The sequence below is a fragment of the Gallus gallus genome, chromosome 3 (assembly GCF_016699485.2).
Source record: "Gallus gallus isolate bGalGal1 chromosome 3, bGalGal1.mat.broiler.GRCg7b, whole genome shotgun sequence".
In the NCBI taxonomy this organism is placed as follows: Eukaryota; Metazoa; Chordata; class Aves; order Galliformes; family Phasianidae; genus Gallus; species Gallus gallus.
Window position 1 is genome coordinate 85,237,563 of NC_052534.1, and position 26,404 is coordinate 85,263,966.

General features: G+C 38.8%; 1 protein-coding gene across 1 annotated transcript in view; it reads left to right on the forward strand.

Moving 5' to 3' along the window:
- EYS (eyes shut homolog) overlaps positions 1–26,404 on the forward strand; it is a 676,382-nt gene that overhangs the window by 647,888 nt on the left and 2,090 nt on the right. The window contains exons 37-39 of the mRNA XM_040698528.2: positions 1,800–1,974; positions 5,638–5,810; positions 18,336–18,497. Coding sequence (XP_040554462.1) covers positions 1,800–1,974; positions 5,638–5,810; positions 18,336–18,497 — 510 coding nt within the window. The remainder of the gene's footprint in view (positions 1–1,799; positions 1,975–5,637; positions 5,811–18,335; positions 18,498–26,404) is intronic.

Below are 26,404 nucleotides of genomic sequence, written 5' to 3' on the forward strand. Positions count from 1 at the left end.
TTCTTTGCATAAAGATAATATGGTCAAAGGGAGAAGTCCCAAAATTATTGCAAGTCAAAGCATTTGCAGATCAACCAACTTGATAGATGTTCCAGCATTCTTAACAAGATCAGAATTATATCAGTAAACAGTGAGGCACAAAGCAGTGATCTTTTTCCAGAATTCTCACACTTGTGTAGGTAATAATTAATTTGAAGTCCTTGACTAGGAAATACACAATAGAAAAGTCCACATGTTCTTCTTATCTATTAGAAGCTGAAGAAAAACCTGTAATTAGACATTTGATATGTCTTCACATACAAGTTTGTTTCTTAAGTGATTTCAGTGACTTATGAAAAAAGCTTGTATCGAGTGAATTAAAAAAAAAAATTGGATAGTTGCAGTCTTCATATTATGTCCTTTTTCCATGTTTAATATTAAACAGAAAGCCTCCTTCATGCAGTGCTGACTTACTACTATTCTTAATGATTTTGAGCAATTCATATCTCAGCTAAATGTCATAAATCAGGTGTGGGAAAGTATAAGTATTTCCAGATACATTATGGTACTGTTTAAATGCCTGTAAAATGGATTAAAATCTGATTTTTAGTTTTAAATGGTGTATATTAATGCATAGATCTGGATGACATTTCAGAAAAGCTTAAAGCTGCCTTACATATGGCTCTAAATCACTTGTCCATGTGTATTTTGAGAAATTACCTGGAATTTGATCTAAAAAGATATAATGTAGTATAATATTCAGCTTTGCAGTATATAAATAAGCACATGGGTCTAAAATATTGGTTCAGAAGTGCCAATGCAGTGTTAGACCTTTCAGGCTCACCATCTCATGCATTCACTAAAAAGAACAAAGACTCTCTAAAGGGACTTGACTCTAAAGCTCTGACTTTTTTATCTTAGGATATTAATGTATTAGCAGATTAAAAGAATGTCAGCTTATGGATCTAGTCAATAACATTCAATCATTTCAACAAATAAATTCTTATAATGGCCCCTGACATGGAGGTCTGTGACAAAACAATTATAAGGTGTATTTAGGGACAACATAATCCAGGGACCCTTTGCTAGCCTGGTTGGAGCTATACTGTTCTGCAAGCTAGTCAGAGTTTGATGTTATAGTTGTGGCTACACAGGGTCAGTTGCCTATAGGACCAAGGAACAGGCCCTGGCACTGCTTAACTTATTACTATGGATTAAATTACTGAATCATCTTCTGAGAGTAAGTGCCAAGAGGAGCAGTGTATACATACTGTAAAATGTTTTAGTCACGTGCCATATGATCTGTGTTTTATGGGGATTGAAGCATTCACCCCTTTTAAGGAGTCCTTTTCACCAGTTCAAGTCCACATTCTCTGCTTGCAGTCTGTTAGTTGGTGCTCTCTGAATTCCTATATATTTGACAATGAACAGATTTACTGTCCTCTTTCCTACATTTTTAAGACCACTTTTATCCAATGTAGTTGCATTCTTGTAAAAGCATGTGTGTTTGTAAATACAAATTTAGACCCACGTTATTTGTTAGTCTCTGACTTACTTATCATTCTGTCTGCTCCTTGAGAAATGACTTCTGTTGTTTTATGTGCCATTAATGAAGTGTCTTATAGTCATTCACCCACGTACTGAACAGAAAATAGCCAGTATAACTTCAGCTTTTGGAGATGGTATGATTGCCCATCCATCAATTGAAGACACTCTGGTGGAACCCATCCAGTGACAGATTACAGCCTGCTGTTTTTTGATTTGTTTTGTCTTCCTGTACCTGTTTTAAACTCCATTTCTTTCTCCTTTCTGCCTCTAAGGTTGCATTTTTGATGTGCAAGTTCGCACCAACATGAATCAGGAGTTCAAATCACCAGGGACTCCAGAAGGTCACCCCAATTCTGGTCGCAGTGTTGGGCAATGTAAAGCCTCTCCATGCAGTTTAATAAAATGCAGAAATGGTGGGAAGTGCATGGAAAGTGGCTCTACCGTTTAGTAAGTATAAAAAATTTCTTTCTAGGCTATAGCATAGACTGATCACTAGACTTAATAATTATGATAATTTAGTTCCTTGATGACAGAAGTCTGCAGAAATCTATCATCTTAGCAGAAAGGAGGAAAATCATTGATGAGTTTCATTTCATTTCAATACCCCCACCCCTGGCAGCATTCAAGGCCAGGTTGGATGGGGCCCTGGGCAGACTGATGTGGTGGGTAGCAGCCCTGCCTGTGACACCGCTTTGGAACCGGGTGGGCTTTAAAGTCCCATCCAACCCAATTCTAAGGTATGATTCTATGAAAAGCAAACCCAACATTTTAAAATTGATAGGACATTTGCTGGGGATCTGTCTTAGAAATTCAGTGGACTGTTCAAGCTCCTGTACAAAATAGTGATTTTAAAGCTATTAAGGCTTTACTACATATTGGAAAATTAACCCCTGAGACACAGCTTTCAATTCCCCTCCCCATTTCTCTTAAGAGCATATCTATATGCTTTTAATTGCAGTAGTGAAGAAATGCTTCAAAAGTCCTGAACAGCAAAATACAACTTGGAATTACTTTCCAATTTTTGTATGTCACAACTGTTGGATCTTGCAGGTTCCTTTCAGAATTATTAAATCCTTAGCATTCAGCCTGTTAGATCTTTCTGAGGAAAAAGAAAGGAGGTGACATTTATGGGGATATTAGGGAAGTCATAAAATCAAAATTGCAACCAGAAATAGCAGAAATGTAGACTGAAGTATGCGCCTCCCATGTGTTTTTCTATACCAATGTAAGTCCTGGCTTCAGGAATTTAACCCAGCACCATCTTCATGTCTGTAAAGTACACAAAACTACCACTAGCAAGATCTAGAGAATATCTGGAAAACAGCTGACATGCTGAAGTAGCAGCTGGTGACTGGGCTGTACTGGAACCTTTAAAATTGCAGATAAAGTTTGTTTTCATCTGGATTAATGTTTTTTATTGCAGATCTCTTTAGGGATTGTTGTAAAATTGGGAGGTTATTTTCATATAGTGGGGTGTGCTCTTTGCTTATTTTTGACCTGTAGTGACCTCCTGCTGTGTTATCCTCCTGCCCTCATATTTCAGGACAGCTATGTTGTCATAGACAATACTTATACAGGCATGTGTGTACCAGTAATGGCCAGTTTCACTTCTCATAAGATAAATAAATAAATATTCAATTTAAAAAAGTATATTTTTTAATTGTCAAAAAGCTGTGAATGTAGCAGGCATATGACTTCTATTGATGTATAGTAGCTGTCAGTAATGTCTTGCTTTTCTCAGCGGAATTTCCCTCTGTTCTTAAATCATCGGTGTTCCTCTGTAAAGCATTGTCCTCAATTTGCATTCAGATATTTTTGTCCTGAAATGAGATTTCCTCAGAAATTTTTCTTGCTGCTTTGAGCTATTTTTATGTCTTGCTTCCACCACTCTGCCAGAAAGTGTGCAGTGCCATTAAGCTGTAGAATCGGTTTCTACAGGGACAATGCTTTGATTTAAATAGAAGCCATAATATACAGCATTAAACTTCACATTCTGGCCAGCATCTGAGCAAAGCTACATTGTTTAATAGAATTAAGAGAAAATATTTGAATAATGAAAAAAGAATTTTATGTTCAAGAAACAGTAATATCTCCCACTATTTCAATTATGACACAAAATTATACACAACAAAAAATTATGTAAGTTTCTGTAAAAGCAATGTCTCCTATTTATTTCCATGAAAACTACAATGTATACAAAGAACATAACAATACTATTTGATAGAGAAAGTTTCCTGCTACAAAACACTATTTTTCAACATAGCCAGCACCATTGTCTATGCATTTTCACTGGCAGTGAACAAGAGTCTACATGCCATGCTCATAAAAATCTGCATAGCTGTCCAAAATATGGCTTATCTTTCATGTCACTGTTACCACTGCTGAAACACACCACCCACTGCCTCACTGTGCTCACACCCACTGTTTGGTCTCCATAAATGTTCAGCAAATGTCAAGGAGTATCAGTGGGTGCAGTTTTTTTCCACATGGAGGAATTCTGTTACATAGACATCTTTGCTTCCAAGTCAAACTCCATTTTCTCAGACTGCCCTCTGCTGCCATCTGTCACACAGCAACAAAATGCAATGGAATATTGGTGGAAAGGTTCAACCTCTACTTCCATACCACAAATATCTGCCTCTGATGTCATGGGCCAACATAATAAAATAGGAGGCATTCCTTTCAGAGCAGCTCTCGTACATCTAACAAGATTGTCTATGAAGTGCTATGGCTATTGCATGTTCCTGAAGTGAGAGAAAAAGTGTGTTTTTTCTGTACTTTGAACAAAACATCATACATCATGGGTAAGGTTGAGTTTGCTGAATGTAGGGCTATCCTGGCAGTTTAGGTACCCTTGGATAGACCGCTTGTCCTTCAGCTGCATCTTTGAAGAGCTCAGTATTTGTATAATTTTTCTGTCATATCTCTGAGACACATGTGAATCTCTCAGTATTCTATAGCATTTCAAATAGCACTAGCAGACTGGGCTCAGGAAATTAAATCCTATCTTCATATGGTACATATTCAGGGATACTCCATGAAATAAGCTGTTGTTTTATTATTACGTTGGATTTAGTTCAAAACAAATTTCAATGCAAGGATAGAACCAATTTTCAGTGAAAGGACATGCTTTTATAGTCTGTAAGAAAAAAAAAAGGCATTTCTCTATTTATTATGTTTTAGATCGATAAAATGTGACTTAGCTTATTTAATAGGATACTTTGTCAGCATTTCATTGTACTCTTTGTTTAAATACCATTAATTTTATTCCAATCTTAATTTTTTCACACTCCACTTTTGCCTTATAGCATGAAGATAAACGGTATTTCATAATGCTCTATTTTCCCAGTGCCTTTGTTTAAAGTCACTTTTATTAAGAGATCTCCTCCATTACTCAGCATCTTTCAGTTCTAATACATGGGAAACTTAAGAAATATATCCAGAAATCTCCAGTAGCTTGGGCTGGCCTGATATGGCCAATACAAGCCTTTATGAATCTGTCTACTGTCCTTCTGGAACAGTAGTCAGAAGCCAGATGGGATACCCCAGGGAGCTTTAGTTGGCACTAAACAACTGCCTCATCTCTGTTGGCCTAACTCATTAGGTAAATTGAGCTTCTCATTGCCATTGAGTAGATACTCATCTTAAATGTAGATACCTGCTCTCAGGTGCACCTTCACAGATTTAGGTGTGTGAATTTGCAGGGCTGAATCCCCAGTTTACTGGTATAAGGAAATTTGTTTGATTTGACACCAGGTTTGACACTTTGCACTTTGACTCATCCTAGTTTATGCAACCAAAGCTTGCTTGAGTTATTTGTGGAGCAAAACACACAGAAAAAATCCACAAGATTTATTGTTTCTTGTGGATATTGAGACTATAATTCCAATATTAAAAATAGTACCTTCTGTATTATATGCAATTTCCTTGCAGTAAGATATCAAAAAAGATAAATGATAAACTTTGTTACTATGTTCTTCTGTTATCTGTTTTGGAGCAGAAGATTAAATATAGGCATACAAGGCTTGAAAAACTTAATTACTTTGTTACTGAAAAACTGATTTCTTTTGGTAATAATGCTGCATTCTTTCCTTTCGCTTACCACCATAGTTGTGACTGCCTGGCTGGATGGAAAGGTGCATTTTGCACAGAAATGGTGACAGTATGTGATCCAGAGCATGATCCTCCACATCTGTGCAAGCAAGGCGGTACCTGTGTGCCATTGCCTAATGGCTACATGTGTCACTGTCCTCTAGGAACGAGCGGTACCTATTGCGAACAAGGTATGTCAAGTGAATAGCACACTGTACATAGAGTTGCTTGATAATAATGTCCAGGTAGATTAAAAAAAAACACAGTATTTTGTTGCATATGAATGTAATGTGAAGTAAAGTCACAAAGTACAAAACAGATTTTATTTAATAAAGTAAGCGGTGCTCCTAAGACATTTAAACCTATGAAATGTTAGATATTGTTTTCTGACTTTGCTTGTTTTCATCACCTTTTTTTACCTCTGTTTTATTTTTTTGTTTGTTTGTTTGTTTTTTCGAATTAATCAACCAAACTCAGAGGCATCTAGACCTTGTTGGGTACATTGTTGGAGGGGACAGGACACATTCCAGAGCCATGTTAAAGTGATTCTTTACTTAGTTCAATTCCCAAGCTCACCTTAGTGAAGTACATTGAGACATATTCTTAAGAGATCAGAAGTACACCAGAAATTGTAAGCATCTGGGACCTTATCCAACCTCCACTGACATTAGCGGAGAGGCAGCTGTTGACTTCACTAGCTATTTGATAGGGATGATCTGAGAATGTTTCCTGTTACATCCCTGTGATAACCTTCAATTCTCTGCTCTCCCTAGTTTTCTTCCAATGTATCACTATTGAAACATGTCCTCAATCTGCCTGTCTTTTGTCTCTTACACTTATTTATAGGAATCCTTTATCAAGGTGTTTTCTTCTGTGAGAAATTGTACAAGTGAGTATCCAACACTGTGGATACACAAGTGCTGCATGTCCAGGGACTTTTCTGCTAAGAGTCCGAAGTGCTTCTGTGTGCAAAGTGATGTAGTACGGGCTGCACCTTCTATTCTGCAGGTTCAAGCTTTTAGGTTCAAGCGAGTATTGCAGAAATGTGATTTTCTTTCACAGTGCTCTCAGAGTTTGAAGAACTCTGATTACTGTTGAATAGCTCCTATTCCAATCTGCCTGCCAAGGTCCAGCCTCTCTTGTTGTTGTGTCTATAGAGCAAGCTTCAAACACAAAATTGATGAGTTGAATTTTTTTTGACTTGATGTTCAGTCCTCATCCACTGATACAGTTTAAAAATCCAATTAAAGACAGCACTTGCTGTCTGTAGGCTCAAATCAAAGAGAATATAGCTTCTGGAAAGCGGTTTCTGAAATTTTTAATCCATAGCCACAGTAGCCTAAAAAAAGATTGTAATTCACTTAGTAATTCCTTCACCTGGTAAACACATTGCATGTGTGTCCAATCTTTTGGCTTGCTTGGGCCAGTGAGTGAAGAGGAATTGTCTTGACTGCACATAAAATATACAATATAGTTAATGTATATAAGTAACAAAACTTCTTTACACATGTATTAAAACATAAAAGAGTGTAACAAAAACATAAAACGATTGGGTTGGGCACACATGCAATTAGAGGGTTCCTCTCTGTTTTATTTAAAAGCTTTCTTTTTGTAAATAGGATCTGTTGGTCCTCACCAAACTCTTTGTCCTACATTTAACCTTACTCTGGCAGAGTAATTAATTATCATGAGATTTTTCAAAGCACAGTTTGCACTTTTAGTGGATGGCAAATTGCTAAAAAACAGCTGTTTATCAAGATTGAATATCTTATCTCTGAATTTATGGTGGTTATTGAAGCCAAAAGAAAAGTAGACAGAGAGGAATGAACGGCCCAAGGGACCAGAAGAGAACGGAGGGAAATTAAATGATGGAGACTAATGAATGTGCACAAAAGAAGAAAAGAAGTATGAGAAAAGGGCAGAAGAGATTTATGAGGGAAAAAAAAATCAGAGGAGAATAACAAAAAGTAAGAAAAAATACAGGTTTTTTTTTACAAATAATAGCAACTGGAAAATACAGGACAATGCTGTGGATTGCAGAGCAGTAGATCAGGTGAAATGAGTAAACAGGGCAGGAGAGCTAGAACCACATAATGAGACATAGTACTCTGACCACAGAAGTTAGAGGTAAATAAATATTAACTGATAGAAATAAAATAATGACCTGCCTAACAAGCACTAAAAATATATATTGGCTCTTTATAAAAATATTCATGAGAGATGAAAAACACTCAATTAGCCCCTGAATCATAGAATCATGGAATAAGGTTCAAATTGAATATTAAGAAAAGATTCTTCACTGGGAGGGTGGCCAAGCACTGGAACAGTCTCCTTCACCTCAAGCTTGCTGGAGTTCAAGAAACATTTGGACAATGCTTATAGAAATATTATCTGATTTTTTGGTGGTCCTGTATGGAGCCGAGAATTTGAGTCAATGATCTTTGTGGATCTCTCCAATTTGGGATATTCTTTGATTCTATGATTCTAGGGCATTCATCAGACAGTTCAATAGTTGGCTGCAGAACTGGTGTCAGTGATAAGAGTTTTGGATTTTGTGACCATGGGATCAGAATCTGCTCGGGAGAGACAAGATGCACCTCACAAAGCATAAAAAAGATGTTTTTGTTGATGGGATGGCTGGCTTCATAAGGATGGCAATAAACTAGAATTAAATGGGGAGGGAGAGGGTATATAGAAAGTTCTGTGAAATAGTGATGCACAGCACTGCGCAAAGGATGTGGCATGTAGTATCAGGAAGGAATCGCAAAATCAGCAAAATTGGGATTAAACAAGGTCACTTCCAACAGTTGCTGTTTAGCCAGGAAATACCTACAAGCCACCATTATGGAGAAATCTTCCAAACACTTTCTAGGAGCACAACATGTTGGAGTGCTTCTCTCAAGTACCTGTCAAGTAATGCACGCCATGCGGGAGAAAAGAAGATGAGGTTGGGATGTGCATATGTTTTCAGGGTTATGATTTTATTGGGATCAGAGGGATATAGTGGGATGGCTGCAATGACTGCAGTGTTGTAATGGAAGGATCAGTCTCTTTAAGAAAGACAGGCAGGGGAGATGGGGAGGGGTGTTGCCCTCTGTGTTGATGACCAACTGGAGTGCATGAAGCTCTGCCTAGGCATGGATGAGGAGCTGACCCAGAGTTTATGGGTTAGTATTACATTAGGCTAGAAGATATTATAGTGGAGGTTTGCCTCAGGCTACCTGACCAGGGAGACAGCAGATAAAGCCCTGTAAAAACAGATAGGAACAGCTTCACATTCACAAGCCCAGGTCTTCAGGGGAATTTCAACCACCCTGATACCTGCTGGAGGAACAGCACAGAAGGACATAAGCAATCCAGGGGGTTTCTGGAATGCACTAATGATAACTTCTTTCTCCAAGTGATAGAGGAGCCAACAAGGGGAGGTGCTATGCAGAACCTTGTGCTTTGTGCCTTGGGGCTTTTGGGGAATGTGAAGGTCTTTGGCCTCTGCTACCTTGACAGTGACATGGTGGAGTTCAAGATCCTTAGGATAGTGAGGAGATGCATAAGAAGCTTGCAACTCTGGACTTCAGGAGAGCAGGTTTTGACCTTCTCAAGGATCTGCTAAATAAAGTATCATAAGACAAAGCCCTTGTTGGAAGAGAGGCCCAAGAAAGCTGATTCAAGGATCACCTCCTCAAGCCAAGAAGTTTTCCATCCTAACATACATATTATCGATAATGTCTGTCTGCATTTGTATTTCAGTCTTTACTAAATTGCACCTCAGCTGTTTATAGAATTATAGAATCATAGAATTGCTCAAGTTGGAAAAGACCTTAAAGATCACCAAGTCCAACCACAACCTAACCAAACAACCCAAACTCTAACAACCCTCTGCGAAATCATGTCCCTGAACACCACATCCAAACAGTTTTTAAACACATGCAGGGATGGTGACTCAACCACCTCCCTGGGGAGCCTATTCCAGTGCTGAACAACCCTTTCATTAAAGAAGTTTTTCCTGATATCCAACCTAAGCTTCCCCTGGAGCAACTTGAGGCCATTTCCCCTTGTCCTGTCACCTGTCATCAATGAGAAGAGACCAACACCACTCTCGCTGTAAGCACCTTTCAGATATTGGAAGAGGGCGATAAGGTCTCCCCTCAGCCTCCTTTTCCCCAGACTAAACAGCCCCAGTTCCTTCAGTTGCTCCTCATAGGGCATATTCTCCAAGTCCTTCACAAGCCTTGTTGCCCTTCTTTGGACCTGCTCCAGCACCTCAATGTCCGTTCCATACTGAGGTGCCCAAAACTGAACACAGTACTCGAGGTGAGGCCTCACCAGTGCCAACTATAGGGGCAGGATGGCTTCCCTAGTCCTGCTCACCTCACCATTCCTGATACAAGCCAGGATGCCATTGGCCTTCTTGGCCACCTTGGCACACTGCTGGCTCATATTCAGCCAACTGTCCATCAGTACACCAAGGTCCCTTTGCATTAGGCAGCTTTCCAGCCACTCCTTCCCAAGACTATAGGGTTGTTGTGACCAAAATGCAGGACCCGACACTTGACCCTATAGAAACTCATACAGTTTGCCTTGGCCCATTGATCCAGTCTATCCAGGTCCCTCTATAGTGCCTTTCTACCCTCAGGTAGATCAACACTCCCTCCCAACTTGGTGTCGTCTGCAAACTTACTGAGGGTGCACTCAATCCCCTCATCAAGATCATTAATAAAGAAGTTAAATAGAAGCGGCCCCAGTACTGAGCCCTGGGGGACACTGCTCGTGACCAGCCACCAACTGGATTTAACTCCATTGACCCAACTCTTTGGGCCCAGCCATCCAGCCAGTGTTTCACCCAGCGGAGCATATGCCCATCCAAACCGTGGGCAGCAAGCTTCTCTATGAGAATGTTGTGGGGGACGGTGTCAAAGGCTTTACTGAAGTCCAGGTAGACCACATCAACATTATTCTTCATATATGAGCAGTGAACCTCTGTGAGTCTTATTAATCCTGTCTCAAGTAGTGGCCAATAGTGAAGGTTTTGTCAGAGAAAAGATTAATACAGCAACTGTGTATGACATTTCCCCAAAGTAGTCTTCTAGTATCGAAAGAAATTTGAGCTCATATTTCTTTATTTTTAATTTTCTTTTCATGTTTTTAATAAAACAAGTCCCTCATCTCAACATAAACAGTATCACATCATAAGGTAGTAGAAAACCTGAATGAAAATTAATTTGGAATCAGTAAAGTTCCTCTGACAACATGTTAAGCTTTGAGATATCTTTCTTTGTAAGCTAGAATTCCAGTAGATACTAAGCATATGAAATTTACATCCTACTTGGTTTTATAGAGGAATGAAGATCTATAATTTCAGAGGAGTTAATTGAAAGATTTCACAGAACTGATATTCTCTTTTAAGGGAACAGCAATGTAATATTTGAAAGATTCTGTAGATGGCAGTGTTGGAGAAGAATTGCAGTGGCTAAAATAAGCAGTTTTCATCACATTTCTGTAGATTTTAAATTACTCAGCAATTGTCTTAGCAAGGAAGCTTTGGGTACTGTTAAACAGGTGCTGATCGATTCACTTGTATACTGACAACTCTAATTTTAAGTGGACTGAGAAACTGCCATGTTCAAATTTAAAGGGATTAGTTTTTATCATATACTTCTACAACATCAATTAAAATAACTTCTCTTGACTTCAAAGTATCATACTGGAATGCTACTGCCATTTAAACAAAGAAATAACAGTAAAATAGATTTATTCTATTATGCCTCATCTTCTGAATTCCAGAGCTGCCCTCTGCACAGCAAATGCAAAAGAGATATTTATTGTTCTTATACACAATTTAATGGGTTACTTATCAAGTAGTACAACACTTTCCTTGATGAACAAATGACAATTTCCCTTGTCATTGTTTATCAGCTGAAGTAAATTTTCTTGACATTCTGATGTCAAATTCCATTATTCTGATACAAAAATGCAGCACTATTTTGCAACTACCTGAGAACCCAACCATAAAACAACTAAAGAGAATTCTTTAAGTCTTTACTTCATCTTCATAACCACAATGAATGAATGAAAAATGGAAGAAACTGGCTTTTAGAATAATTCTTACTATAAAGATCTTTTGCTTCCTATATAATCTAGAATATTCGTTCATGTGTATTTAATGTTATTATAAGACATATTAATTCGCACTATGATTTAGCTCAAGGTTTTTACCATAGCCAGCAAACTTAATATGAACACATGCATGATGTGTTCATAGCAATAGGTGCCTACATTTAGGAAACTAAATGAAGCCTTGGAGGAAGATGCTCCAGATTGAGCAGAATAGCTTGTAGGCTCGGTTGATAGTGATCTGTTATCAGACTAAATTCAGTTCAAGATATGAGTAAGTGAAGATCTCAGTTTGGAAATAGATTTGTAAAGTTTTAGATAATTTGTTCTTTATCAATTGCTTTATCAGTCTGCACTGAGACAAAGTGCTTCTCAATAGCCTCATCTTTAGTCTTTAGACAACTGAAGGCTTCCATTGCAGAAATGGTTCCAATGAAGGACTCTCAAACTGGGTGTTTCTTCTTGCAAGGTTCATCTTGAAAGCATATTCAGAGTTTTACAGTGCCCAGAGGAAGCTTAGTACCAAAGCTAGGCGTGCCTTAAACATTTGTAGCTCTTGCTTTTATCACGTATCTAGTGATCAGGCATTCACTTTCATTGTCAACCAAATGCTTGAAATCATATCTCTAAAAATATAATACCACTGAGCTATTGGATATGTAAGCTTTTCTTCTTTTCTTAAATTTCTTAATAGGGAGTAATTAGAACAATTTTCTTCCTTCTTCCCTTCCCTTCCCTTCCCTTCCCTTCCCTTCCCTTCCCTTCCCTTCCCTTCCCTTCCCTTCCCTTCCCTTCCCTTCCCTTCCCTTCCCTTCCCTTCCCTTCCCTTCCCTTCCCTTCCCTTCCCTTCCCTTCCCTTCCCTTCCCTTCCCTTCCCTTCCCTTCCCTTCCCTTCCCTTCCCTCTTCTTTTTAATTAATCCCCTATGTTCTCTAATCTCTTCTAGGAAAAATTTATATAACTACTGAAATGCAGTACAGTATAGTTTGCTGGCCCCCATAGCTTATTCTAAGGCACTCCTCTCTTACTATGTATAATACGGAAAGCCTGAGATCTGCAGTTCAAAAAACCAGGGGTTTCTTTGGGGATTTAATCATATGCTCCCAGATGTTACTTTCTAGCTAGACACCTAATTAGGGAGCAGTAGAGATTACAACTCCACTGTAACAAATATAACTGGAGACTTCACTAACAAAACTGCAATCTCTTGTTCCAGTGTTGTTGAGAATAATGATTGCCTCAGTCATCTCTTCAGGGACAAGGCTTACTAATGGCCACAGGTCTGGCAAAATTACAAGTTTCATGAATTCGGTTTTCTAACTCTTCTATTAGAGTTGTACCAGTAATCAGTACTTTTTGTGAACATGATCCAATTCCTGTTACTGCACTAAAAATGGAAGTTAAACTGTATTTTTTTTTATTACTATTATTTTTGCTGCACATGAATTAGTTTGTTGGCTATGTATATGTTAGCTCCTCAAAGATTAAATAAACAGTGATAACTGAAAAGAAAAACACATTTCAGTTTAGATAAATTGCAATATTTTTTTTTCCGTTTATCCAAATATCTATGCAAAGGAAAGAAAGAAAGAAAGACTGAGAGAAAGAAGGAAAGAAAGAAAGGTTTGCCTATATTATTTCCATTATCTTTCAGCTGCTACCTTAAACAAATAGCAGCTCAAGATGAAGATTTCTGTATAGCCACACTTGCTAATTTGCAAAAAGAAAATAAAAGTGCCTGGTCAAGCTTCTCACTCTATGAAGGAATCAAAACATTGATCATCTGCCACTTTAAAGGTTTCAGACAACTGTTTAGTGTCAATGAAGTGCTAGTGCTGCACTCTACGTGCCAGGTTCCTGAGTGCATCCTTTCACCACTTCCTTATGGTTTGTCTTCTTGGTCTCAGACCTCCTAGAAGTGGTGCAGGTGTCCAGCCTCAAAGGCAGCTCTGCTAAGAAGCCTCAGCAGGAGCATCCTTCCACTTTGCTCAGGAGTAGCTTTTAAATAGAGGCTCTTGCCCTTGATCTCTGGTTGAACTGCAGCAGCACAACATCCATACCTCACCTTGTCGTAGGTCGTGTTGATCTGGACCTGGACCCCAACTCCAGGCTGATTTATGGCCTTGACCTTAGCCCTGCCTCATCACTCTGGCCCAGCCTGAATCTGGAATCCAGAGCTGACCATGTCTGCTCCTCCAGATCTTTCCTGCTCACCTCACTCGGGGCTGACAGGCCTCACCCTGGCTGATGAGGCCTCAGTTCTGATAGCCATGTTATCACTCCAGGCTCTCACTGCTCCCTGGCAGCAAGCCTGGCTTCTAACAGTACTAAAACAAAATAAAACAAATACTGAAGCAAAAATTATGGTGTGATCAGGACAGTATATTTATGTTGATAAGTGATAGATTCTATGAAAAATCTTGTTTGGATTATTTAGTGGCAAAAGGAGAACAAAGAAAAACAAACTAGTATAGCACACTAGCATAGCTGATATAGCTTTGGCCTTGCCAAACCTAAGGCAAGCATTCATTCCTCTTGGCTTGTCACAGGGATATTCGTCTCCTCAAAGAAAGCTATCACACTGGTTGTGCCAGCGTGATAATTTAGCCTTGTCAATATCTTGTCTGTTATGTGCTTTGATATTGCATTTAAAAAATTTTTTCTCCATTATAGTTGCTAAGTGAAATGAGGCTGACTAGGCAAAAAGTCCCTGCATCATCTTTCTTGCCTTTGTTGGAGAATGTGATACTTTGCTTTCCATGAATCATGAGGAACCTCTTGTAATCACTGTGATCTTTCAAAGCTTATCAATTGCAAGCAGCATTATGGTGTTGGACTTCTCAGGGATGTACTCCAGCCAGTCCCCTGCCTTTGCATGCCCAATTGACTGACATACTCCCATATTCTTCCCTTGCCACAGAGTATGTTTCACTTCCCCAGGTTTTGCTACCAGACTCAGGGACCTGGGAGGCTTGAGCAGACCTTACCAGTTCTAAAAGGCAAACAAGGCTTTGAGTATCTTGGCTTATTCCATGTCTTATGTCAGCAGGTCCCTACTCCGTGAGGAGTGGCTTCACATTTTCCTTAGTCTTCTTGTTGGAAGTCTTTTTTGTTTTCCTTCACATCCCATGCCAGTTTCTATTCCTGCAGACTCCTAACTCCTGTTACAGGTGTTACAGGCGTTACAGCACCTGTTACACTCAGGTGCTAGCTCTGTAATCCTGTTGGGTAGCCCATCCCTGCTTTCATATCCTCTAGGCTTTCTTCTTGGTGTTTTATCTCAGTTTTTCATGTTGATGGTTACATCTTCTGCTGCAGGATTTCTTCATGGACTGTACGATAGAATGTGCTTGCTATAAGTTTTGAGGCAGCAAGCTGCATGAATAAATTATCACAGTGTAATTCCTGAGGCATTAGGCTGAGATGTGTACAAGCACTTCTTCAGTGTTGGGAACTGAGCTGCAAGAATAACCTAGAAATCTTTGTTCATAACAGAAATTCCATAGGACAGATGAGCATTACATGGTTACTTCAGGGAGAGTAGCAGGAGGGACCCAAAATGTGTTGGAGGGAAACAAATGCAAACTTCAGCAACAGTACTTTCAGAAACATGTTATGTCTTCCTATAGTCCTAATTGATCTGAAGGGATTTAAAGTTGAATCTTGGTGTTATTCAGAGATGCATAGCTTCATTGGATACCAGTACTCAGTTTCGAGAAGTGAGACAGTGATCTGATACAGAACAAAAAGGTTTGCTTAAATGCCTGTTGTGCTTACATACACCATGCAGTGCTGGCTACAGTAATGAGTAATACAAAAGTTATGCAGTAGAGGTCCTACAGTTTTAGCTTACTGAACTAGCAAAGGCATCCATTTATCTCAGTTATGTTAGCAGAGTTTCTCTGGAGCAAATGTGTAACACGAGGATTGTGGTGTGCAAGTTTTGCCAAACTTATTTTCTTATCTTAGGGGGGAAGGTTTTTGCCAAGAAAACAAAGCTGAAGTATCATCTCAGCTTTTGACTTAACATGTTAGTTTTGAACATGCCTTCCATAAAAGCAAACTGAAAATCTTAAATTGTCTTATCTTGCAGCTTAAAAGCTTGTCTACTTACAGATGCAGCATTGCAAAAAAAAAAAAAGAGATTTTATTCTGATCATCACTGCATGGTGCAGTATAGTTCCAGCCTTTGGTTCTGAGACATGGATGGACTTTTCCTGTGGCTGTCAAATCAGATCTTTTTCATGCATTAAATCAATATTTACAGGATCTACAGGATAATTCACATGCAAATTAAAAGTCATTCTGACACTTTCTGTAGTTAGTCCTGTTGCAAAATATGTTGTTCTCTGACATCTGTTCTGATAGTTTTATTGGGAATAGCAACATTTTTTAGCAAAATGGAAATAAAATATCTACATCTTTCAAGTAAGCTTTAGTAATAAAGTATATTAAATTGAGTATTTTATTTGATATCCATCAGGATAGTGATACTGCCTTTGTAAGGCATTTTGGCATTTGTTGCCGAGATTTTTTAATATTGCTTGCGGTAAAGACATGAGTTTAATTCACCCTGAGTGATGCTATAAAATCACTTTTTTTTTTTCATCTTTGTTCTCTCTCTGCTCCAAGGCTTTTTTTCATGTCAGTCACCATTCCATATACCTGCTAATGATAAGCAATATAACATTTCACCTGCTGCGTTTTGCTTTCACACTAGTCATTGTCCATGCTTACTTCATAAGCTATAAAGAAATAACTACACTGACAAAGTAAAACTGTATCTGTCATGAAGACCTGAAGATGCCTCATTTTACACTTCACCTAGTTTGACCTTATAAGCAGCAGCATATTTTAAGTATAAGATTGACTGCTGTGGCACAGTTATTCCATATCTTAGTCTTGCTATGCAAAAAAATTGGTAGAAGACTGACTGACTGCTGCAGAAAACAATCATGTCTATGAACAAAATGAGTTATTAGTTTGAAGTGATTTTAAAACATGAAGCCATCAATGTATGGACTGAATCTTTAACCGCTACTGGAGAATACTGTCTCTTATCAAATAAAAAAAGAAATACAAGCACATAAAAATATATGAAAATAACTAATATTAAGTTTTATTTTATTTTGTCTTTTGTACCTGATAGTGCTTTTAAATTTTAACAGTATACATTGCATCACTTTAGCTGATTAGCAAGTTTTGTTAATATTTATTTTACTCAGTAATTGCTGCTCTTAGGACAGTATTTTTAGTACTATCATCTTTTAAGTAAAGATGCCACGAAATTCACATTTCTGACAAAATGTATTACTAAGGACATTGTGTAGACTTGATATCATAACTGCTATTTTATGCATAAAGTGGGAGTGGTTTGTTAATGCTATGTGTTTGTGTGAGAATGTATGTGTAGGCTGAGTAGCAGATATTCAGAAGTTTCATTTAAATCATTAGGCCATTTCATAAATCCACTATAATCAGTTTTACAAAGGATGAAACTTACTTTTAAACTTAACTGATATTACATGATGTTAAATCTATGCATGTTCCTTGGAAGTATTAGCTGTAACCTAGGGGGAAAAATAACAAAAAGGCCAGCTGTGTTGTTACTTTCTGAGACATCATCAAGTACTGACAACAGGTGAGAGATCTGGATCTTCCATAATGCTGCATCTGTCTGCTGGAAACAATCCACCAGGAACACCTTGAATCCTGTTCTGAGGGAGGCTGTATGACAAACAGACAAATTACACGTCTTGCAGCATGCTACCTGTACACCAGTCTAACAATTAAGGCCCATCTGTGATAGGCACTTCAAGGTGCAACTGGATGAGAATTTAATTCAGAAGCAGATGCTATGGAGAAAACTGAAGCATGGAAAGATAATATAAGCAAGTTTCTATAAAGGTTCTAGGAAATTTGCAGCATCAAAATGAGAAAATATGTTGGTCTTTCAGACAAGAAAGAACACAGGTTCAGTGGAAAAACTGAGAAAAGTGTGGGGTAGCGCTTACTGTTCAGACGCTTAGTACTGCTGTTAACTAAATAGTGAAAAGAGCTTATCACACAAAGATCTAAAAGTACTCTGCACATCTAAATAGCTTGACTATTGTGGTCACCACTACTGTTGTGGTTTTCCACTAAGCCACAAATACAGAAAGCTAACAACCACACAATAATAATAAATTAGCTTAGAGGAGCCTCCTCCAGGCTGAAGAGACTCAGCTCTTTTTGTCTGTATAGTAAAGAAATGACTGTTTATTTTGACTCCCACAGAAGCATTTTTGCTTAAACTTTTTAAAAAATGTAAAAATAACACTTGCATTTCTATGTAAACAAACACTAAAAAGATCACATTTAGTTTGCATGAAGTCTGCAGGTTAGATTGTCAATGAAAATAGGGCACCCAGAAAACAAAATGGCATTCATCTGTTGTTATGTGACTTTTATTCTGCATCTTCTTTTTAGTCTTCAGAAAGGAAAGAACTGGAAGTGTATGTTCAGCATATGTGAACTACACAGAATATCTGTAGGCAACTGATGTCACAGTGATGCCATATTCTCAAGTATCTTTCATAAGAATACATTTCCTCTTATATTTTTCAGATATTTCCATCAGTGATCCATCTTTCCGAAGTAACGAATCATCATGGATGTCATTTGCACCCTTTTATATCCGACATAAGACCCATATCAAACTGCAGTTCCAGCCTCTTTCTCCAGATGGTATCCTGTTTTACACTGCACAGCGTTTGGGTACTCAGTCAGGTAAGGATACTCCCAGTTTGCTAGTATTATACACCCAGTTGCCTTCCTGGAAAAGCAGCAAAAGTCTTATGAGGAGCGGCTGAGGGAACTGGGATTGTTTAGTCTGGAGAAGAGGAGGCTCAGGGGAGACTTTATTGCTCTCTACAACTACCTGAAAGGAGGCTGTGGCGAGGTGGAAGTCAGCCTCTTCTGCTAGCAATGGAGCTAGAGGGAATGTCTTCAAGTTGTGCCAGGGGAGGTTGGATTTTAGGGAAAGTTTCTTCTCCAAAAGAGTGGTCAGGCACTGGAATGGGCTGCCCAGCGAGGTGGTGGAGTCACCGTCCCTGGATGTGTTCAAGGAATGCTTAGATGTTGTACTGGGGGACATGGTTAAGTGGGGCAATATTGGTGGTAGGTGGATGGTCAGACTAGATGATCTTGGAGGTCTTTTCCAACCTTAGTGGTTCTATAATTCTATGAAGTGATGCAGGTGTTCAGTCTCTGTAACTCATTGTGAATAATCATGTTCATGGGAACAAACACATGTAAGAAAATTTTATATGAGTCCAAAGCCAACAAGGATTTAATGAAGTGATTCAACAAATCATTTTCCCCTGAAAAGCAATTGTAGCCAGATCCTTAACAGGTGTTTACTGGTACTGCTTCCATAGTTGTAGTGCAGCTATACCAGGATTCACAAGCTGAGAGTTTGGCCCAGTATTTTAGAAGGAACAAAACTAAATCAATATAAAAACAGATCAAACTGAAAATATGCAAAAGTGAACTGTGAAAGAGCACTAAGGTTTATCAGAAGTTTAACTATTTATTCTATAATGCTGAAAAGTTTGCTATGTAATTTGCCAACCAGTGCAAATCTATTTACATCTTTAAGATGTAAATTTTCTGCACTATACTTTATTAATGTATCTCAACTTTACATTGCATTTATGTGATATCTTGCATGTTTTTAAACAGAAGCATCACAAATCATTCATAATGTAATGTGAGAGCAAATGCTCCATTGTTATATTAAGCAGAATGTTATGCCACAACAGGGCTTTGAGTGAAAAAAAGCATGCAACTATTGATCATATATTTTTTATTTTTTTGTTCAAGGCCCAGAGCCTTGAGGCAATTCAGTAAACATCCTCAGATGTGTATATATATGAACAGACATATACCCAGTTTACCACCTTCTTATTCTATGTGCAGCTGTTCTAGCAGGCTGCTATTAGGTAAGGTTGATAATATATCATAGAGTGCTGGCTTGTCTTGTTCCAATTACAACCACATACAGACAAGCAGCTTTAAAGAAAAATAGATGGCACATCTGTAATATGAATACATTTATTTTCAAAGAACTCTGTCTTCTACAATGAATCTTTTATAATTCTGTCACTCACAGGCCAAATTCTGAGACTCTCGGTGCATAGTTCTCTGCTGTGTAAACTAAATCATTACATGTGCCATGAAAAATAGATGAGAAAAAAAGGATCTCTCTCAAAAGAACCCTGAAATAGTCAGAGGTCATGGAAGCAGCTAGCATATAAAGAAATTAAATATCTCTTTGGCAGCATCAAAGAGAGAGCTCAGCCTGTTTAACTTGGGCCAGAAGTGGTTTAGCATCTACGTGCCCTCATTCTATTGCCCTTCAGGAATGTTTAGTTTGTGCAGAAAGGTCTATTTTCTTAAAATTACTCTCTAGAACCATACAGATTTCATTTCAAAACAAAAATGTCTTCTGTAGAGTAATTTACTTTCTTTACACATTTCCCACTCCCTTTTTCACTGCCCCAGTGTTTTAAAAGATTTAGGAAAGGCTGATCGTGTGGCCCTTGATATTTGCCTTAATCTAATCCTGTCAAATCCAGACAGAATTAGGCTGATGAAAGACTCAGAAGTATTCTTAGCAACCAACAGATGTGAAAGAGCTTTCTGATGGGGATTAGGTTACAAAGCACTTTATATAAATCCTTTTCTTCTGTGCAGTTATGTAAGATTTAATAAATTGATTGTCCAAACCACAAGATCTTTTTCTAAATTTCTTAATAGGGAATAATTAGAACAATTTCTTTCCCTTCCCTTCCCTTCCCTTCCCTTCCCTTCCCTTCCCTTCCCTTCCCTTCCCTTCCCTTCCCTTCCCTTCCCTTCCCTTCCCTTCCCTTCCCTTCCCTTCCCTTCCCTTCCCTTCCCTTCCCTTCCCTTCCCTTCCCTTCCCTTCCCTTCCCTTTCCTTTCTTGTTTTTTTTTTTTCTCCTCTATTTTTTTTCTTCTCTTTTCTCTTCCTCTTTCTCCCCTATTTTTTCACTCAACAAAGTCTGCTTTGTAAAAGAAAGGAGCTCTGACTATGAAGCTAATTTAGGAGTTATACTGAGTTGTAGCATGTCACACTGACACAGCTGTGCATTGGCTTATTACCCAATGTGAATAGTACATTGAGACTTTCCCTGCAAGGGCATATTCTCATTAGAAAAATGCATTAATAGTTGAAGGACTAACCACCAGCCTCTTCTTGAAATATTTCCTTCTTGTTTTGTTCTTTTCAAAGAAGATTACACATGTTTCTAGAAAAGGGTGGATAGTGTCTTTACTCAAAACTTGATATGCTGATTCCAGTCTTCACAGTCACAAAGTGATTACTTAAACACACCCATTTAAAGCACTGGACAAATTGTCATAAATAGAAGACATCTCACCAGTCTGTTAGCAGAAGTTCCCATAATTCTGTCAGTCATAGGCCTTCTTGCTTTGACAACTGTTTCTTGACTCAGTAATAATATTGATGTTATTAATAATTAATTTATTTGTGCAGTTCTTAAGAAAGTTGTTTCAAAGTCTAGTAAGATTTTAAATAGCTAGTTGTTAATAATAAGATGGGAAGTGGGGAGGGCAGAGCAGGTAAGGCAAAGAAAAGGAAAAAGAAGGAAAAAGTAAAGGTCCACAATAAGTGAACTGTATGTGCATATTTTAGTTTGGAAACTTGTAGATAGGAAGATAAATTGCTTTTTCCCCTGCTATGATTACTTGTTGTACACCAGCAAGGTAAATACCTGGGAGATGTAGATAGCTGTATGTGCTGCTTCTAAGTGATACCTCTGCAAATAATATAGCATTTGGAGTTCAGTAAAGTGTCAGTAGAAGGCCAACCCACTTTACATTTAGCAAGTGCTGTGTGTCCCATTTCTACTAATGAAGGTGCGAGAGCCCCATTTAATAGCTTTTAATTCATCTGGATGCCCAGCAGATGTCTGAAGAATGTATAATTTAGTCCATTTACATGGAAACCATTCTGCATACTCAAAGGCCTTGGCACTCTGGGTAAAAAGCATTGAAGAACATTCATTTTTCATTTAGTCATAGCACTACTAAAGCTTTATATTTGTTTATAAAAGTGAAATATGCTGCAGGCTGCCTGCACAGCTCAAGAGTTGAGGCCAGGGAGCTGGAAAGGTTTGTTCCGTGACGAGATGAGAAAGAACAGTTATGCTGGGTGACTAAGAAGGAAGTCAGGTTAATAAACAGACTAGGGTGACTCACACTAAATTTAATACTCAACATTTGCAACACCAGTGCTCTGTCTCCTTTAATGAGGAATATGCCACCTGCCTGGTCTGAAAAACCTCAATTCCTGATATTTAAGGCATTTCAATTTAAGAACCTAAACTAGAGAAAGCAAGTATGGGTGTGTGATGTCTGCATCATTTTCTAAGACATTTTTACTGTGAAAATTCAATCATGCTATTGGAGTGAAATCCTTTGAAAACACTCAGAATTGCTGGAATACTTACACAGAGAAGAGTGTTTAGAAAAGTATCTTACATTGGCTTAGTTGGCTGTTGGTATCCATGTTTCTGTAGCCAACAGGGGCATATTTTCTGTTTTTTATCCGATTTTAAGATGGTTTACAGGGACTAAATTAGCAGTCTATGAAACAGAATTATTCACTTGTTTATGTGATAGAACAGCCGTGTCCTTACGTCTGTTGTATATGAGGATTCATTGTTACCCATTTGCCACTAGCAAGCTGTAGTGGAAATGCAAAGTCACGGCTTGAACCAGTGATTGAGCACTTGGTGGAAAGGCAGGGCCAACCCAGGGGAGCTCAGGTGCATGCAATGCTGACAAGAAGGGATGGAGCCAGGATCCATCCCTTCCTAGACCTCATTTAAGGGTTGGCAGTGGAGGCAAGAGTATGTTGCTGGAGGTCCCTGCCTACCTGAGGCCTTCTAAGTTTAAGCAGATTTTCTTCCTTTTATTCTGCATCCATGGCTGCTACATTTGGGCTTATCCTTACTTGCTGTAGCCTAGGACTTTGCTACCCTGCTATCATTGCTGTGTTTTCCATCACACCATAGTGCTACACCATCAGATTATAGTGTTACATAAGCGAAGCAAAAAAGAGGCAAGCAAATTGAGATTGCTCAACAAAGGTGACTCATCCTAGCTGCTGAAATAGCTAGTGTGATAGTGGTGTGTAAATGAAACAGAAAAATCTCTTCATTAAGAACAGCATTTTTGACATGTGAGACTGAAAAGTTTAACTTAACTTACAAAGAGAAAATAGCCCACTCCTTGTGGATGAATGGACATCACTGTATCTGAAGATTGTTCTGGATCCTGTCTGTACCTCTCTGCTCTAGGATGGTGCTCCAAGCAACACCATTTGTCACAGAGATTTTTATCTGAATCAGTAGACTAGCAGTTTTGGCTTGATACTCGTTCTCAGACTTGCATTATCCATGAAACGTAGCTCTGTACAGGGAGTATAATTTTCTAATAATCCATAAAAGTTTACCTGTATGTGGAGTAATTCCTATAAAGGAATGTTTAGACATTAAAGGCATTGTGCTATGGTCATCACCAGGTTCAAGTTACAAGAGGTGCAAGAAGCTGCTGTAACCTGTCATCTGACTGATGCCTAGCTGGGTGCATGCATGGGTTTGGCAAAAGACAGGGTGTCCAACTTAACAAGCTCCTAAAGTTAACAAGAGTAAAAAGATGCAGAGTAAGCTGAAAACCATAAGAACTTCAACCTTGCTGAGGCTGGCAACTGGTAGCAGAGACTGCAGAAGGGTGGGAATCATGCTCATCTCTTCTCTGTCCTCTGTTCCTGTATTAAACCTCTTTCTAGCCCTTCCTCTTCTGCTTTTCCTTCCCTTTGTGGCTCTGGAACTCACAGTGCCAGTGATCAGCCCAGGTTCCTGAAATAGGAGGTGGAAGGAGAGGGGTAAGAAACATTGTTACCCCATATCACAACCATACAAACTAGCATACTTGACTTCAAATGGAGGAAACAAAGGTGAGGTAAAAGCAATACAAGTCACAGACTGAGAACAGCAAAGAGAAATGCTGTCAGAGACCTGAAGGAATTAAGACCACAGGTGTTCTGCAACCATTGACTGGAGCTCTTGAGAACTGTATCCTCCAGATATTGATGAAGCACTGAGCTCATTGAAGTCTCTGTTCCCAGCAGAAAATCACGCTGTGGAGGTTTCTGCTCAGTAACAAAGGAAGAAATAAAGCATAAGTGTCAGATGTCTTAGGAGTCTTTGTAAAGAAGCCTAGATCTTCAGTACTATAAAAACTTATCAGTGAGTTTCTGACAAACAAGGAGTCTGTAGACATTTGCATCTCTCTATTGCTGAGGCACGTGACAACTGTGTGAAAAAGGTAGAACTGAAATGAATTGAAAGGATGCTTTGGAAACCCCTTCAGCCTTAAAAGCCATTGGGAAATCCTCTTTACTCTTAATGGAGTAACAACCCCTCATGTAAGAGCTCAGACTTAAATCTGCCAGCACACATTAATTTACAGTGAAGAAAAGGAATAAATTCATATACTCTGATAAGAAAGGCTTTGCCTCATCCACATACATATGGAGCAGAAGGGTAGACTTTGAGTCACTGTGGGGAAGACGCCCTAAAAGGGAAGAGCTGAAAATACCACCTGTCATCTCTTATCCATGGTCAGTCAGCCCAATGTCCTCTGATGGTGCATTCAGTCCTTCTAGGAAATGCATCATCGTTAGGCAAATTTGGTAGTGAATGCAGCTACTGAAGAGATCTTTGGCCAACGTAGCTGTGCAGCTTTAATCCTATCACCACATTTTGCACACTCAAATCCTTCTGCATACATATGATGTCTCAGAGTGAGGCACTGCTAGCATGCATTCCTAATATACAGCCTTGACACATTACTATGTAGATGAGTTTCCTGTGGTGACCTGATACTGCTTAAGTATACTCCCCACTTAAGACAGGGATATAGAAACACACCTGCTTGTCTAGTTAGAGGCTGAACATGAAAGAGCACTGCCACCATCTGGGAGAGTTTAAAATTTGCTTGTGTGACTCAACCTACTTACTTACAGATTTACATACTTATTCATAGTAGAAGCTGAACATTTTTGTGATGCATTCAGAGTCTGTCATAAGAAGACATGTAAGTAGATATAACTGTGGATAATTCAGATCTCACAGCTGTAGGTGGACAAACTCTACTTCTCCTTAACTCCCAGTTTTAGCAAGTGGCTACTCAGGACAGAGTTGACTTGGCCTCTGGGAACTTGGATATTGGATATGGAGCAGGCAAGACTTGAACACCTTCATGATGAAACCCTGAAAATCGAAGCGATGAAGAAAAATTGATGCCTATTTTGGGGTGCTCATTTCCTCTATGGAAAAGAGTAAATATCCACTTTAAAGTAGAGAAACTTCAATGCTCATTTGTTTGGTGACAATTCTGAATTTGGTATTGCAAGTAAAAGTGTTTCAAACCCAGCTCCTTGCTTGATGCAACACCTGCAACAAAAACCCCTTCCATTTTTTAATTTTCTCATTCTGTTTTCCTAAACTGGGAAGATGATGGGACAAGGTATATCAGAACAGAACTGATAGCTGTTATGGTCAAAAATTCTGTCCAGCACCCAGGGTCCTGCATGTTGTTTCAGGCTAAAGTTGAGCTCAAAGAGCCTATTTCCAAAGAGGCAGATGTAAACTTATTGAGATAGATTGCCTTACAGTTCCTTGCACACCCACCAACAGGTTGTGCAAAGGCTTGAATGCACAGCAAAATGATGAATGTAGGTGCCTACCACAGGAGTCTCTCCTTTTTTGTGACAATACTAATGGAGATAAATAGTCACACTAGATTAGATACTAATGTGAAAAGCGGAAGCAAAATTGTGTCTTGTCTCCTATTTTCTAGAAAGTAGGAACCAGCCCTGAAGTCTAATCCTGGAAAAACCGGGGATGTCTTCACCTTCCCACTTCACAAAAGCAAGCTTCCTCAGGTCTTTGGCCCCAGCTAGTGTTTGGGGCGGAATGGGTTGGAATAATGCATGACCTAAAACAGTGGCAACTACTTTGCTTCATGTTCTTCCATACTAAGGCTGCTGAAAAGGGAAATTCAGTGGTCAGGATGCTTTCTATTCATTTAAAATGGTGATGTGAGCCTTAAAATGGCATAAGCCCACACAAACTTAAGCTGTGTGACTCATCCCTCAGAGAGAGGGCAGATGAACAGTTCCCTTGTTGAAAATGCCAAATGTTTGAAGTGAAAAGTAACCAAGGCACACCGTGTGCACCAGCATGCACATCATAAAGTTTGTACTAAAAGTGCTGTTCTCCAAAGGCTAAGATGACAAATCATCATCTGAACAGGACAGAATACAACCTGAGGAGTAGCAAAGTGCCCTGAGAACCTCAGGGAGAGATGGAGGTAGAAAGCCTTTTTTTTTTTTCTTTTTCCTCAAGTTGCATAAGAGTGAGTATAAGAGTCAGTTACTTGTAAGAGAGGTCTCAAACCTGTGTTAAACAATCCAGAATGCTCAGCCATAAGCTCCCCTTACTCTAAAAGCAGATGCAGTAACACAGACCTGCTTCAGCAGTAATGTAGAGCACCAAAGTTAACTACAGCACATTAGGAACA